Source organism: Papio anubis, chromosome 9 (assembly GCF_008728515.1).
Source record: "Papio anubis isolate 15944 chromosome 9, Panubis1.0, whole genome shotgun sequence".
NCBI classification, from domain to species: Eukaryota; Metazoa; Chordata; class Mammalia; order Primates; family Cercopithecidae; genus Papio; species Papio anubis.
Window position 1 is genome coordinate 95453267 of NC_044984.1, and position 13863 is coordinate 95467129.

Here is a 13863-nt window from a genome sequence, read left to right on the forward strand (position 1 = left end):
TATATATATAAAATAAAATAAATTTTTATTATTTTAGGAAAAAGTTTCAAGACTCAGAAGTAATAAAAAAAGGGCAATTACTGGTCATTTTGACATGATGTTTGTGTGACAGCTTAGGAAGTGGAGATTGAAAGTATATGGTTAGCACTCCCTGTACCTCTCCCTTTTGACCCCCCACCAGGACGTGGTCTCAGTATTAATTGTGGAATACATATTGTAGGTGGAGAAGGATTCCCAGTGAAATTAAGCAAACAGCCATAGGTCAGATGTTCTTCATCCGGTTAGGCTGCAGTGAATTAATGCCTACTGTATTCTTATCATCTCTTTCCTCCAATGTCTTAAAATTTAATTTATACATCTTCTTAAGAAATAAATGCGTATGTACAGGAAGCGAATCTGTAAATATACACTTGCCCATATGTTTCGAGCAGGTGCCAGTGTTGTCAGAGTAAAACACTTCATTTAACTAGAAATCATTGATCCGGCAATCTCTACTTCAAGACACAGCCAAGATAAGAGGAAGTAAACAAATTCAAAATGGAGACGGGAGCATAGGGAGTGGCCAAATTACGTAGCTACTGGTGTTACAAAGCACCTGCTATATGCTGGGAGCTAGGCTGCGAGACATTTTACATCTTTTCTCTCCCAGAGTGTTTCAGACTAGCCAACATGGATGAGGTAGAGTTCACACTCTAAAGCTAACACATATTATTCTTAGGGACCCTTGCGATTTTTCATTTATTTTAGATACAACATGAACATCTTTGGTACTCTGATTTTCAGCCAACATCAAACTAGAATAACATAAAGTTGCTAACACAAGAATACTGATGAGAACAGGGAATGACAAGCCATAGCAAAGAGAAGGAAAGAAAAGAAAAAGTGTACATAAGAACTCTTAAAGCAGCATCAGCCAGGACCTCTCTGTGCAGGGGCCGGTTACCTTTCCCTCCTCAGCTATCTCTGATGACATCTCATCCCCGCACACACATTTACCCTCCTGTCCTATGCCCTGAAGTTTCGCGGGTTCCATTATGAGGGCAACCAAATGTGTAATATAGTTTGAATGATTTCATCAGAATATCTTAAAAAAAAATTTTAAGTCCTTTCTATCAGCATAATGGATGACAGACTAATGGTTGTAATATATCTTTGACCAGTTCAGAAGTAAACTCTCCAGTGACTTCTGAAATTACTCAATGCAAGATATTATCATGATCCAATACAGACTTTTTACAGCTATCTATTGTTTTCAACTACTTAAAATATTGACCATACTTTTCTTCCAAAGATAATCATTATTTAGACATTAATTATTAATACTTTTTATTAACTAAATATAAAAACCTTGAGAGCTAAAGACTCTGATTTGTGAATAATATAATTATTATAAATCACACATTCCATTTCTGACTTTTTGCTAGATTCATCCAGCGCTAACTAAAAAAACAGATCTTTATCAGATGCCAAGTTTCTAATGGATTTGATGATATGTGTTTACTTTTATACAGTATGTACTTTAAAAATAAAATCTATATTATTTTACAAAAGTCATCTAAGTCCTAATGAAATATTATGCCTCTTAATGGCTGGTTAAGGGGCACTTAGTAGTTTACATTTTATTCCATGTCTTGAAAAATAAATATTTCAAAGATAGAGTGAATAGAAGTGAATAGGATGGAATTTCTTGTTTTGATCATATTACCTCAATTCTGTTCTGCTTCACTAGTGACCAAAAAACATCCCAATATGGTGGTTGCAAGCCAAATAGGCCAACAAAGGCTATATCCCAGGAATAGACTAAAAAGTTATTATCATCCTTTTTATCCAGCCATGCCAATATGAATCAGATATTTAATTATACTGTAAACAGTGAAAAACACACCTCATCTTCCAAAAAAAAGTAAACCAGAAAATATAGCTTGCATCAGAGCAAGTCCACATATATTGATCAGACTGACAAGATAAAAGTAGAAGTACACATAGCTTCCTTTTGGACATATCTATAAGATCAGAAAGCTTTCTGCCAGTCACAGGTATTCACAATCAGAATTTGCAGCATCTAGTTTGGAAACTTAGATTTTCTGCTGCTCTTAGCAGAACAAACTTCCCGTGGTTTATCTCTCAACCATCTAATGAGACATCAGACATTTTTCCAGAAACCACTTATGTGGAGCTCTCTGAGCGGCCTTGAGTCCCTCTGTGTGTGTACCCTTCCCTCCTGTATCCTGTCCAAAGTCTCACAGTCCATATCCATATATATATATATATATATATATCTCCTTCAACATATACATGAAGTAGTCACAGATGCCATGGATCCCTACTGTGTCCCCGTATGCTTTACCTTATTTTTCACAAGGTTAATATTACTCATATGTTGACTCTTATGTTGTTCCTTTTTTAAAAATTCCAATGTTTTCAGTGTTCACACCCATGTAACAAAGGCATATCCTCAGCTCCAAGGGCCTTTTAGACATGTGTGCAAAGTGAGGTACTGTGACAAATAGACATCATTGTGAAAGATACAAAAGATAAACCAGTTAATCAAGAATTGTGTTTTTGAGAAAGGTTGTCTCATCAGTCAAATTAACTTTCCCTGATAATTACATAATCAAATAATTGGAATGTTACAGTGCCTTCGTAATACATTGTAATATTAAAATATATTTGATTAGAACATCTGTTCTTATCTGTTGTTTATAAGGATATTATTTTTATGATTAAATGGGTAAGACTAACCTATGCCACAAGGTTTCTTATGGAAAATGACACCAATCTCCATTACCGTTGGACTCCAAGAGTCTGAGATTTCTAGACACAAGATTTGGTCCTATGGCCATCTTAATATATCCTAATATAGCAAACCATAGTTGTTGCTGAAAGTTTGGAGGCATACGTACAGATTATGTTGTTTATTTCTGTAATTAGCAGAAATCTCAGATAAGAGAATTCAAAAATTAAGCAGGACAGGAAGGTCAGTGAATTCAATACCCTTCCTGCCCACATATAAAGAAAAGGATGGTCTGAAGAAGAGATAAGGAACTTGCCCAAGCCCTGTAGCTTGCTGGATGGTCAAGCTGTCATTCCAGCCTGGGCAATTTTAACCAGTGTGTTTGCACTACTTTAAATGTGTTCTTAATCTTCATATCGTTCCAGTCTATTAAACTACTTTTCCTTTTCATTTTCACTTATTGTCTTTTGTTTTAGAAACAGCACTTGATCTTTCAATTATACCCACTCTGGGTAATCTCCTAGAGCTGGATTTACCCTAGACTATACTCTCTGCTCCTCAGTGCACACACGCACACACAAACACACATACACACATGCATACACATACCCCACCCTCAGAACCATCTATTGACCAGATGGCTGGGTGAGTTAAGGATGCATGAGTTAAGGAGGCATCTGGTCCACCAGTGGAAACGTGGAGTACCATAAGCTCTGGGAATTTCCAGTAATGTTTAATCACTTCAGTGTTTTTGAATGCTGTAATCTAGAGTTTACAGCAGTCCATAAAGAATAGGATTGCAGAATCTTACTGTCAGAAGTGGGCTTAGAGATTTTACATTCAAGTTGCAGAAGCTCAGCAATATTATGACTGCCCAGCATTGCCTAGAAAGCTGGTAATGAATAGCAGCGAGCCTTGTTGCCGTAAAATTATTTGCCCCAAAATAAGAAGTGAGATTTTATAAATAGTTAGATAGGACCTTGTACATTTCTTTCTTGCCCTGAAAATTACAGCAATCTCCATTACCAGTGGACTCCAAGAGTCTGAGGTTTCTATACACAATGTTTTCATTGGTTGAGCAATGGATGCTTAATGAAATTATTTTGACTTGTGATTTGATTACCTATTTCCTTTGTGATTATAGATTTTATAACAAGTGCAGTTCATTTATTAAATGCATGAAATTTATTTTGCAGCTCTATGAAAAAGTTGCCCTGCTTCTGACGAATTTAGGTGAGTGGAATCTTTTTTATTTCACAGTAGTGTACTGTGGTCTGGAAAGTATGTTTCAAAGATTCCTTTCTCTAATACTGCTGGAAAGAAATATTCCCTTTATTTTCAAATTCATACAACATTTTTTTGTTTGCCTTCAACAGAATAATTTAAATATATCTAGTAATTTTTCTACATAAAGCTTTAAAATCTGTCACAAACATTATCTGTCATGAGCTAATGTAATTGAAGGTAGATTTTCTCTTTGTGCACAAAAAATAGCATTACAAAAGTGCATTTGTATAAAGTATCCAATATAATTTAGGAAAGTGTTCATTTGCTATTGCCTATATTTTGTGTTTAATTAAAAATGTATCAAGTTTTTATGGTATATAAACTCACAGCAAAGTTAGTTTCTTTGAAGACTGGAAGGCCAGGCATGCTGGCTCACGTCTGTAATCCCAGCACTTTGGGAAGCCTTGGCAGGAGGATTCCTTGAGTCCAGGAGTTCAAGACCAGCCTGGATAAAATAACAAGACCCATCTCTACAAAAAAATTTAAAAATTAGCCAGGCATGGTGGCATGTACCTGTAGTCCCAGCTACTCCTGAGACTGAGGCAGGAGGATTGCCTGAGCCCAGGAGGTCAAGGCTGCAGTGAGTCATGATCATGCCACTGCACTCCAGAACAATCTGGTAGCCAGTAATAACTTGTACATTTATCTCATCTTCAAAATAAAGGAATTGTCCCAATTTTATTAACAAGGTATTGGTCATTGTGCTCTATGCAGTTTGAGAAAATTACATGCTCCCATCCGTAACTTGCTTTAATGCATTCCATAAGAAGCTGGTCCAGAGGAGAAAAAACTCACAAAAGTGTTCCTATTTTTAATCATCATTATGATAATAGATAGCATTTATTGAAACTTTGTATGTGCTGGATACAGAGCTAGGCACTTTACCTTATCTCTTTTAATGTCATTGAAATCTTCCATCACCACCAGTTCTTGCCCAAAAAGACAGAAAGAGGTTTATGTCCATGGAAGAGATAACTGCCCATTGGTAGACAATGTACCCTGTGGTAGCTTGATCCAGGCTAGCAAAAATGCCAGTGGAGTTACAGTCCTGGTCCATCCATGGTGGGGACACCTGGGAACCTAGCCGGCGACCAGGAGACCTTTCCATGTAACCAGGAGTTCAGTAGCAGAAGTGAAACCCTTTAAGAAAACCCTTTAAGAATCCCGTGTCTTTTTGGGTCTCAGCAACAGTATGGCCTTTCCTGAAACTGACATTTTAAGCCATTTTAAATCAGATTCTCTTTCATTCTCCCTTCCCTTCTCGGATACGCTCCCAGAAAGCATTTTGAGTTCTAATTTATGGAAAATGAATTGATGAAGTGAAGTATTAAATGAGAAATTAGAAGCTCAGGGAATGTGGAAGCAGACAAAATGCTATTGTATTAAATACTTTTTCTTAGACATTGCTTGCTCCTAGAATGTAGCTCCTATGAAAGGATAAGTGCGTTTGACATGAGATTTCTAGCTGAAGGTTTGGTCTTGAGGGCAAATGGATCCATGTTTTGGTTCACACTATTATGCCCAGAGAGCATTTGCTTTATAGATGTTAAAATATATGGAGATGAGAATTGGCCCCTGACTGAGGTCAGGAAATTATAAGACACAGATGGTGATATGCAGTAAAAGCTCTAAAGATGACGCCACCTCCTTGATATTTGTCCATGAGAATGGAAAATGGGGGATAAGGGTAAAGGCAAAGGAGTCAAATGCTCTTAGCATTCTATGATAATGGATTTGACTCCCTCTTAAGCGGTAGGTTGGTATAATATGAGAACTAGAAGTTGAGACCAAGGAACTCCTTGGAGCTAGGAGGAACTAAGCCTGCACAGACTAACTGGAAAAGAAAAGGCTACTGCAGAGAGCCAGGACTGGGAATGAGGCCTCGACAGCCTGGCTGTCTCTGCTGCTGGCTCTCCGGGTATCCTGTAAGAGTGGAACAGTCTAGGTATTCAGTCCTCTCAGATTCTTCCATAGCCACTTCCCATGAGACCCTTGTTGGGTCTGGTCTGTGAGCTTGAGGATCCTATGGATGCTCTGTTCCATCACATGCCGTCTGTGGGTAAACTGGAGTCTCCTGCAGCCTCCTCAGGACTCCTGTGTCCCCACCCTGTGTGTGTGGGGAGGGGAAGAGAGGGAGTTGAGAGGGGATGAGATTCGGCCTTTCAAACTCTGCTCACCTTTTGTCCACAGAACAGCCTCGCACAGAGTCTGAGTGGGAGAACAGCTTCACCCTGAAAATGTTTCTTTTTCAGTTCGTCAATCTGAACAGCTCCACATTTTACATCGCATTCTTCCTCGGAAGGTAAGAACCTGACCCCTGCACACCTCCCCAAGCTGAGGACAGAACACTTAGAGGTCACTGACCCATGGGGACAGAGAAGCCCTCCCTTAGGGTGATTTATACAAAGTGTCAAAAGGGAAGAGCATCCTCCTCCCTTCCCTTCCCAAATGTCAAAACCACCCAGCATCCCAGGGAAATCATCTCCACTCAAAACTGCCTGTGCACATTTTGTTGCTAAGCTAAGCAGAGGAAAATAGTTTGCGCGTGTGAATGATGCATCGAAAACTTCTGGCCTCTGTCTGCACCTGAATCAGGGCCCTGGCTTTCACACCTATGACAGCAGGTGGCAAAACGGGGAGGGGGCTGCAGCATGTTCTGGATTCCTGACTTCCCTGAAGAGAGAAGGACATCCTGACAGGAAGGGGGGCAGAAACGGGATGCCAGGGTAACTTTTAAATCCAGCAGTCATGAGGATTTGGGAAAGATTCCCTGTGTAGTGGTAATGTCGCGTGAATTCCCTGACATCTGGAGGCGTTTCAGAGGAGATGGGAACCCAGAAAGAGCCAGGTATAGCGTTTTGGTGAGATCAACACAGCAGTCTCTCCGTCATTTCTAGCTATTCCAGCAGCACAAAACTCTAGGAAAATAGTTCAATAATTTTTTTAACAGCATGACTATTACTCAGAAAGATCAAATGTGTTTAAATCCAGGAGTAAAACTTCTGCTTACACAGGCCAGAGCAATTGATATGCAGCAGAAAATGTTAAAAGTCCACAGCAAGCAGCAAGAATTGGCTTCTGCATTAGGCAGCCTGACAGAAAGGCCAGAAGAGAAATGTCCCCTGGAGAATTCCAGAAGCTATGGTTGTGACAGATCTGAAGGGTTTCCTAATTCCCCCAGACCTACTACTTATTGTAGCAGCACTCACATTGGAGACTGTGCTAAACTAAATGTACTATTCACTGAAAGCTTGGACCTAGAGCACTAATGGCTTGTTTTTCTTTGTGTGTTGAAGATTTACAGGACACCCAGGTGCCTACTTGAGGCTGATAAACAGGTGGAGACTAGAAGAGGTCTGTATTCTCCCATCATTCCTTGTTTCCAACAGACTTGCATTAAACAGCCTTAGGGCAACTTTGTATAGATTAGAAACCAGACACCCTTTCTTCCTCTCCATTGATTCTGGAATTTCTGTGTTTGCTTATCTTGCAGTGCCACCCTAGTGGATGCCTTATTGATCTGTGTATGCAAATGGGTATTATAATGGTGCTAAAGCAGACCTGGAATAATTTCATGGAACTTGGCTACCCGTAAGTACCTTAGTATCAATAATTGAGAGGCAGCATTGCTCATTATTGGCTTTTCTAGGTGTGGCAAGTAAGATAAGCAATGCAGACTCAGCAATTAAGCCAGTGTGTGCACCTGGAACTAAGTGCTCACAGTTAGACATCCAAAGGCAGCCATGAAAATCATAAACATTGGCTCTTCTGGGAGATTTAGCACAATTCACATGAACAAATGTGCATATTCTTTAAGGAGCCTCTGTAGGCCCCTAAATATTGGATACTTGCTTGTGAGCCACTTTAAATGATACCTCTGACCTTTCGGGCTCCAGCATTGCAAGTCCTCAGCTATGTATGACACATTAACTACATCTCCACTCTCCCATCCCCATGGTAAACCTGGTGATAACATGTTGACAACAATGAGCAAAAACTTGCATCAACTTGGTAAGGATAACCTTGAATTCTGCTGTGTTTGCTCAGTTCTGGTCAGTTAAGTTTTAATGGGGACATAAATCAACAATGCTTCTATTTCTGCTTTAATTCCACACCTATAGGTTTCCATGTCAGCTCAATGTCTCTGTAGAGACAAAGAAAACTCAAGGTTTCAGGGAGGACCACTCAGTCAGAACAATTAGCGGGAACTTGGTTCATTTCAGAAAGTCTTTTCTTAGCTCTCTGTCAGAACCAAAGCCAGTAATTTTCTGTTCTTAGATTTATTTTTAGAAATCTTGTTCCAGGCCGGGCGCGGTGGCTCACGCCTGTAATTCCAGCACTTTGGGAGGCCAAGGTGGGCGGATCATGAGGTCAGGAGATCAAGACCATCATGACTAACACAGTGAAATCCCACCTGTACTAAAAATACAAAAAATTAGCCAGGCGTGGTGGCAGGCGCCTGTAGTCCCAGCTACTCGGGAGGCTGAGGCAGGAGAATGGTGTGAAACCAGGAGGCGGAGCTTGCAGTGAGCCGAGATCGCGCCACTGCACTCCAGCCTGGGGAACAGGGCGAGACTCTGTCTCAAAAAAAAAAAGAAAAGAAAAAGAAATCTTGTTCCAAGTATTTGATGTTTTCTATAAAACTTTTTAAAAATAAAACATAAAACAAAAATTATCAGCATTGTGTTCTACATTAAGATATAAACCACAATTAAAATGTCATAGACATCAAGATAATTATATTTTATCTTCTAGTAATAAGGACATAGAGTAAAATTGTAAAGTAGGCAGTTTGTCTTTGATATTCATCCCTTTATTTGCTTCATTTCCCATGTGTTTTGTTTTTTGGCACTTCTACTCCCGGATATCCTTCAACTTTTTCCTTGTACTGCACAGAACACAGACCTGCCTCCACCCTCTCATTTCCTCAATGCTTTCTCATATTACAAAATGCACTCCTGATCACTGCTAACGGTTCCTGTGCTAGCCTTACCAATGCCAGTTGCATGTTACTGGGAGTCAGAGCCCCTGTGGAGAGCTCAAGCCAAAAGCAAGCAAGTCCAGTTGCAGAACTGCAGGTGTCTGTGCACCAAGAGAGGAAGCATTTTGTGGGTTTGCAGATCTTTAGGCCCCTGACGTCAGAGTATGCAGCTCAGCACCCATGTGGCAAGACTGCTCAAGGGTCCTAAATTAAGCCACTTAAGCCAGATATTCCTCAAGATGTCTTGGTATTGCCTTTGTACTGGGATATCCATTTATAGATATTCTCAGTCCTCTATTCAACCCTCACAGGCAATGCCCAACATGAGACAGTTTCATGAATGATTAAAATAAGTTCATCAGTCATTCTGTTTACTTGCTAATAGAAATACTTGAAGTATAGACTCCATTGTTATTTTCTTACCAACCTGAGGCTTTATTTCTTTGATAGCCTGTCCTGAATTTTTTCAAACTATGTTTCTATATTCAGACTCTCCTCTTTCTCATTACCTAAGTCATATGATCAGTTACATTTTTGTAAGAAATTGATCTTTTTGCCCAGGTTAATTCAGAATTGGTGGACTAGAAGAAAAGTACGACAAGAACATGGACCTGAAAGGAAAATAAGTTTCCCACAATGGGAAAAGGACTATAACCTTCAGCCGATGAATGCCTACGGACTCTTCGATGAATACTTAGAAATGAGTATGGAAATATTCTACTTCATTTTATTAATTATAAATTTTAAATCTCCAGATATATTCAGCTAAACGTATACTCATTATCGTTAAGGTCCTCAGTGCTTAGGGATTCCTAAGCCAAACAGAGAGGAAGGCATGTCCTGCTTAAACTATGCTGCACTTATATTTACAGAATCAGATTTCTCTAGAATCAAAGCAAAGCAATTTCTCTTAGCATGTATCTAAGACCATGGGCTTTGGAAGTAAATTATCTGGGTTCAAATCCTAGCCCTATAATTTATTAACTGTGAAACCTTGGGCAATTACTTAATCTGTCTTTGTCTCAGTTTCCTCATCTTTAAAGTGGGAATAATAATAAGAGGAACCATTTCATAGAGTCTTTGTGTGGATTAAATGAGTTAATGCATGAACATGACTTAGAGCAATGCCTAGCTCAGTGTATACGTAGTACATGTTACTTATATCACTATTATTCTTTTATTCTTTTTGTCTTCTAGAGGGAAAGACAAATAAAATATCTTAGATAAATTAAGTATATATATTTTCTTTCATTATTAAATGGAATATGTATATATTTCTTTTCATTTTAAGCTCTAACATAGGAGCGGAAATGAGGGAAGGGCTGGGCAAGATCCATTGCCTCTAAAGGAAGCAGTTTTTTCTGGGCAAATTTGAAATTTAAAGTATTAGTAGAATTGACGCTTAATGTTTCTTAAATTGCGTATGTTCTAAGTATCTGCTTATGTCTTTAGAGTTTCAATTATAGAATGGCAGAATGATATAACCTGGGGAAGAAATCAATTTGGACATTAAAAATAAAACTTAATAAAGAGAATTCATTAAGAGAACTAACCATTTTGAGATCCTTTAATGGATTCTTCTCCCATAAAGAAGACAATGAACAATAATGTTGGTATATTGAGTGCTTAAAAAGAAAGTTTTATGTGGCTAGAATTTGGTAGTGCTCCAAATACTGAAATATCTTTGCAGCACAGAACAAATCTCAGAATTATCACAAGCAGACTGATGAGTTCTAACTACTCAAGTCTGTTCTTTTGTTTTTGCTATTTCCTTAATGACTTCCTGACTTTGTTATATACTTTAAAATGTATTCACTGAAGTATAATAGTGAAAAGGTGTACATAAGTGTAGAGATCAATTAATTTTTGCAAATTTTCACACAAATGTAACCAAATCTATGTAGCTGAGAGGTTGGCAAACTATTGCCTGCAGGTCAGATTCAGTCCACTGCCTGTTTTTGTAAATAAAGTTTTATTGGAACACAGCAACTCCCATTTATTTACATATTATTTGTGGCTGCTTTGGCACTGCAATAGTAGAGTTGGGTAGCTGTGTCAGAAAGTGCCTGGTCTGCAAAGCCTGAAATATTTACCTTCTGGTTCTTTATTTCTGGGAAATGTTGCTATTCAGTGAGCTAGATCAAGAAATAGATTATTATCAATATCAAAGAAGACTTCTTTGTCCCCTCTTCCATTTATAAAACCCTCTCTAACCACTTTCCTGACTTCTAATACCATACATTAACTTTACCTTTGTTATTCTCCATTTAAATGGAATTGTAGAGTACATACTCTTTTGTAGTTGGCTTGTTTCATTCAATATTATCTTTCTAACATTCTCCTATGTTGCTACAGGTAGTAGAACTTCATTTTATTGCTGCATAGTATTCCTAGAATGTAGACCAGGAGCCAAATTATGAAACAGGCAGTTTGTCTTTGACACCCACCCTATCTTTCCTTAGTCATGTGCGGTTTTTTATTTGTTTTGTTTTGTTTTGTTTTGTTGTTTTGCATTTCCACTCCCAGATGAGCCCCAACTTTGTCCCCTGCTGCTCTGACACAGCACACAGACCCCCATACCACCATCAATCCCTCAACCCTCCACATATCATGAAATGTACTCTTGAGCACTCTAAAAAATAATGTGCTAGGTAACTGCATTTTGACAAAAGCAAAGCCTCTGCCAAGCTTGAGTCAGGAAAAGACAAACACAAATTTACTTGTAGAAGTGAAGACATCAGTGTGCCAATAGATGAGCTATTTTGTGAGTTTACAGATCTTCTAGGCTCCTGAATAATAATATACTATTATTGGCTGGGCGTGGTGGCTCATGCCTGTAATCTTAACACTTTGGGAGGTCAAGGCAGGTGGATCACCTGAGGTCACAAGTTCAAGATCAGCCTGGCCAATGTGGCAAAACCCCGTTTGTACTGAAAAATACAAAAATTAGCTGGGCGCGGTGGCAGGTGTATGTAATCTCAGCTACTTGGGAGGCTGAGGCAGAAGAATTGCCTGAACCTGGGAGGCAGAGGTTGTAGTGAGCCAAGATTGCACCATTGCACTCCAGCCTGGGAAACAGAGCAAAACTCCATCTCAAAAACAAAAACAAACAAACAAAAAAGTACTATTACTTATCCATCCATTCTACTGCTGATAGACACTTGTGTTGTTTCCAAATTTAGGCTCTTATAAATAATACCTTTATGAACATTTTTGTACATGTGTTTTGATTAACATGCATAGATGTTTTTATTAAGAATTTACATAAGAGTAGAGTTGGGAGGCCATAGATATGCATTTGTTTGTCTTTAATAAACACTTGAAAGCAGTCTTCAAAACCAGGCTGTGCCAGTTTATACTCTGGCTAACAGTAGAACAGCTCCAGTTATTCCATAAACTTACTAAAACTTGTGTTCATATTTTAGCCATTTGGGTTGGTATGCAGCAGTATCTCATCATGATTTTAACTTGAAATTTTATAATAACTAATAACGCTGAGAAGCTTTTCATATGCTTATAGTCATTTGGATAAACTCTTGTGAATTTATATTCAAGCCCGTGTTTTTTTGTGGGTATCTATGTCTTTTCCTTAGTGATTTGTTATTTATATATTCTGGATATCAATCATTTGTCAGATATATATGTTGCAAATTAAATACCATTTCTCGGTTATTGGCTTGACTTCTCATTTTCTTATTGGTGTCTTTAAGTGAAAAGAAATTTTAGTTTTGTTCTTCTTCAAACTTTTTGCCATATAAGTTTTAGAATCAGATTTCTAATTTCTATAAAAATCTTACTGAAATATTAGTTGGGATTAAATTGAACTCCTACATCAATTTGAAGATATTTGATGTTTTCTCAATCCATGAAAATGGTATATCTTTGCATTTATTTATGTCTTTTTACATTTTTATCAGCAATACTTTTTGTAGATTTTAGTATATACGTTTTGTAAAACTTAGATTAATTTCTAGGCACCTTAGGAATCTTTGCAACTGCAAATGATGTTTTTATTGTTTTATTTTCTAATGTTTTGTTACTAATATTAAATATATAGAAATATTGTTGTTTTGTATGTTTGCTTATGCAAACTTGCTAGCATCTAGTATCAATTATAGTTGCTTATATATTTTTTGAGATTTTCTACCTATATATACATAATTGTATCATCCACATATAATGATAACTTTACATTTTCCTTTTTAGTCATTATGTATATATTTTTTTGTTCTTGCCTAAATGCACTAAGACCTTTTATATAATGCTGGATAAAACTGGTGATACTGGACATCATTGTTTCCGACCTGAGGGTGAAAGTGTTCAATATGTTACCATTAAGTGTGGTGCTAGCTGTATTGTTTTGTAAATACTTTTTATTGTTTCCTTAAAGAAGTTTTCATATATCCCTAGGTTGCTGAGAGTTATTATTATGACTAGTATTACGTTATATCATGTCATTTTCCTGAGTCTATTGAAATGATTATGTGATTTTTTAAAAAATGTTACTAACGTAGTGGATTTCATTGATTCTTTTTTGTTGTTAAAAAGTTGTTAAATTAACCTAGCAAACTTGGAAAAAAATGCCCACTTGGGTCATGATGCATTTTTTTAATTACCAAGTTCAATTTGCTGATATTTTGCTTCTGATATTTATATACAAATTCATGGAAGATGTTACAGTGTAATTTTTCTTTCTTGTAATGTTTCATTCAGATTTGGATATCATTTTTATGATAGCTCTTTAAAATGATTAGGTAATGTTTTTCTCTTAAACAGTTTACATAGGATTACTATTATTTCTTTCTTACATACTTGGAATAATTTACAATGAAGTAGCAGGACCTGAAATTTTCTTCATGAG

At 37.5% G+C, this 13863-nt stretch overlaps 1 protein-coding gene across 5 annotated transcripts in view; it reads left to right on the forward strand.

Moving 5' to 3' along the window:
• The window catches only part of ANO4 (anoctamin 4), a 406193-nt gene that overhangs the window by 366993 nt on the left and 25337 nt on the right, over positions 1 to 13863 (forward strand). For all 5 annotated transcript variants that reach the window (XM_021922815.2, XM_021922816.2, XM_021922817.2 and 2 more), the window contains 5 exons: positions 3931 to 3967; positions 6212 to 6323; positions 7318 to 7375; positions 7515 to 7612; positions 9564 to 9706. In XM_021922815.2, coding sequence (XP_021778507.1) covers positions 3931 to 3967; positions 6212 to 6323; positions 7318 to 7375; positions 7515 to 7612; positions 9564 to 9706 — 448 coding nt within the window. The remainder of the gene's footprint in view (positions 1 to 3930; positions 3968 to 6211; positions 6324 to 7317; positions 7376 to 7514; positions 7613 to 9563; positions 9707 to 13863) is intronic.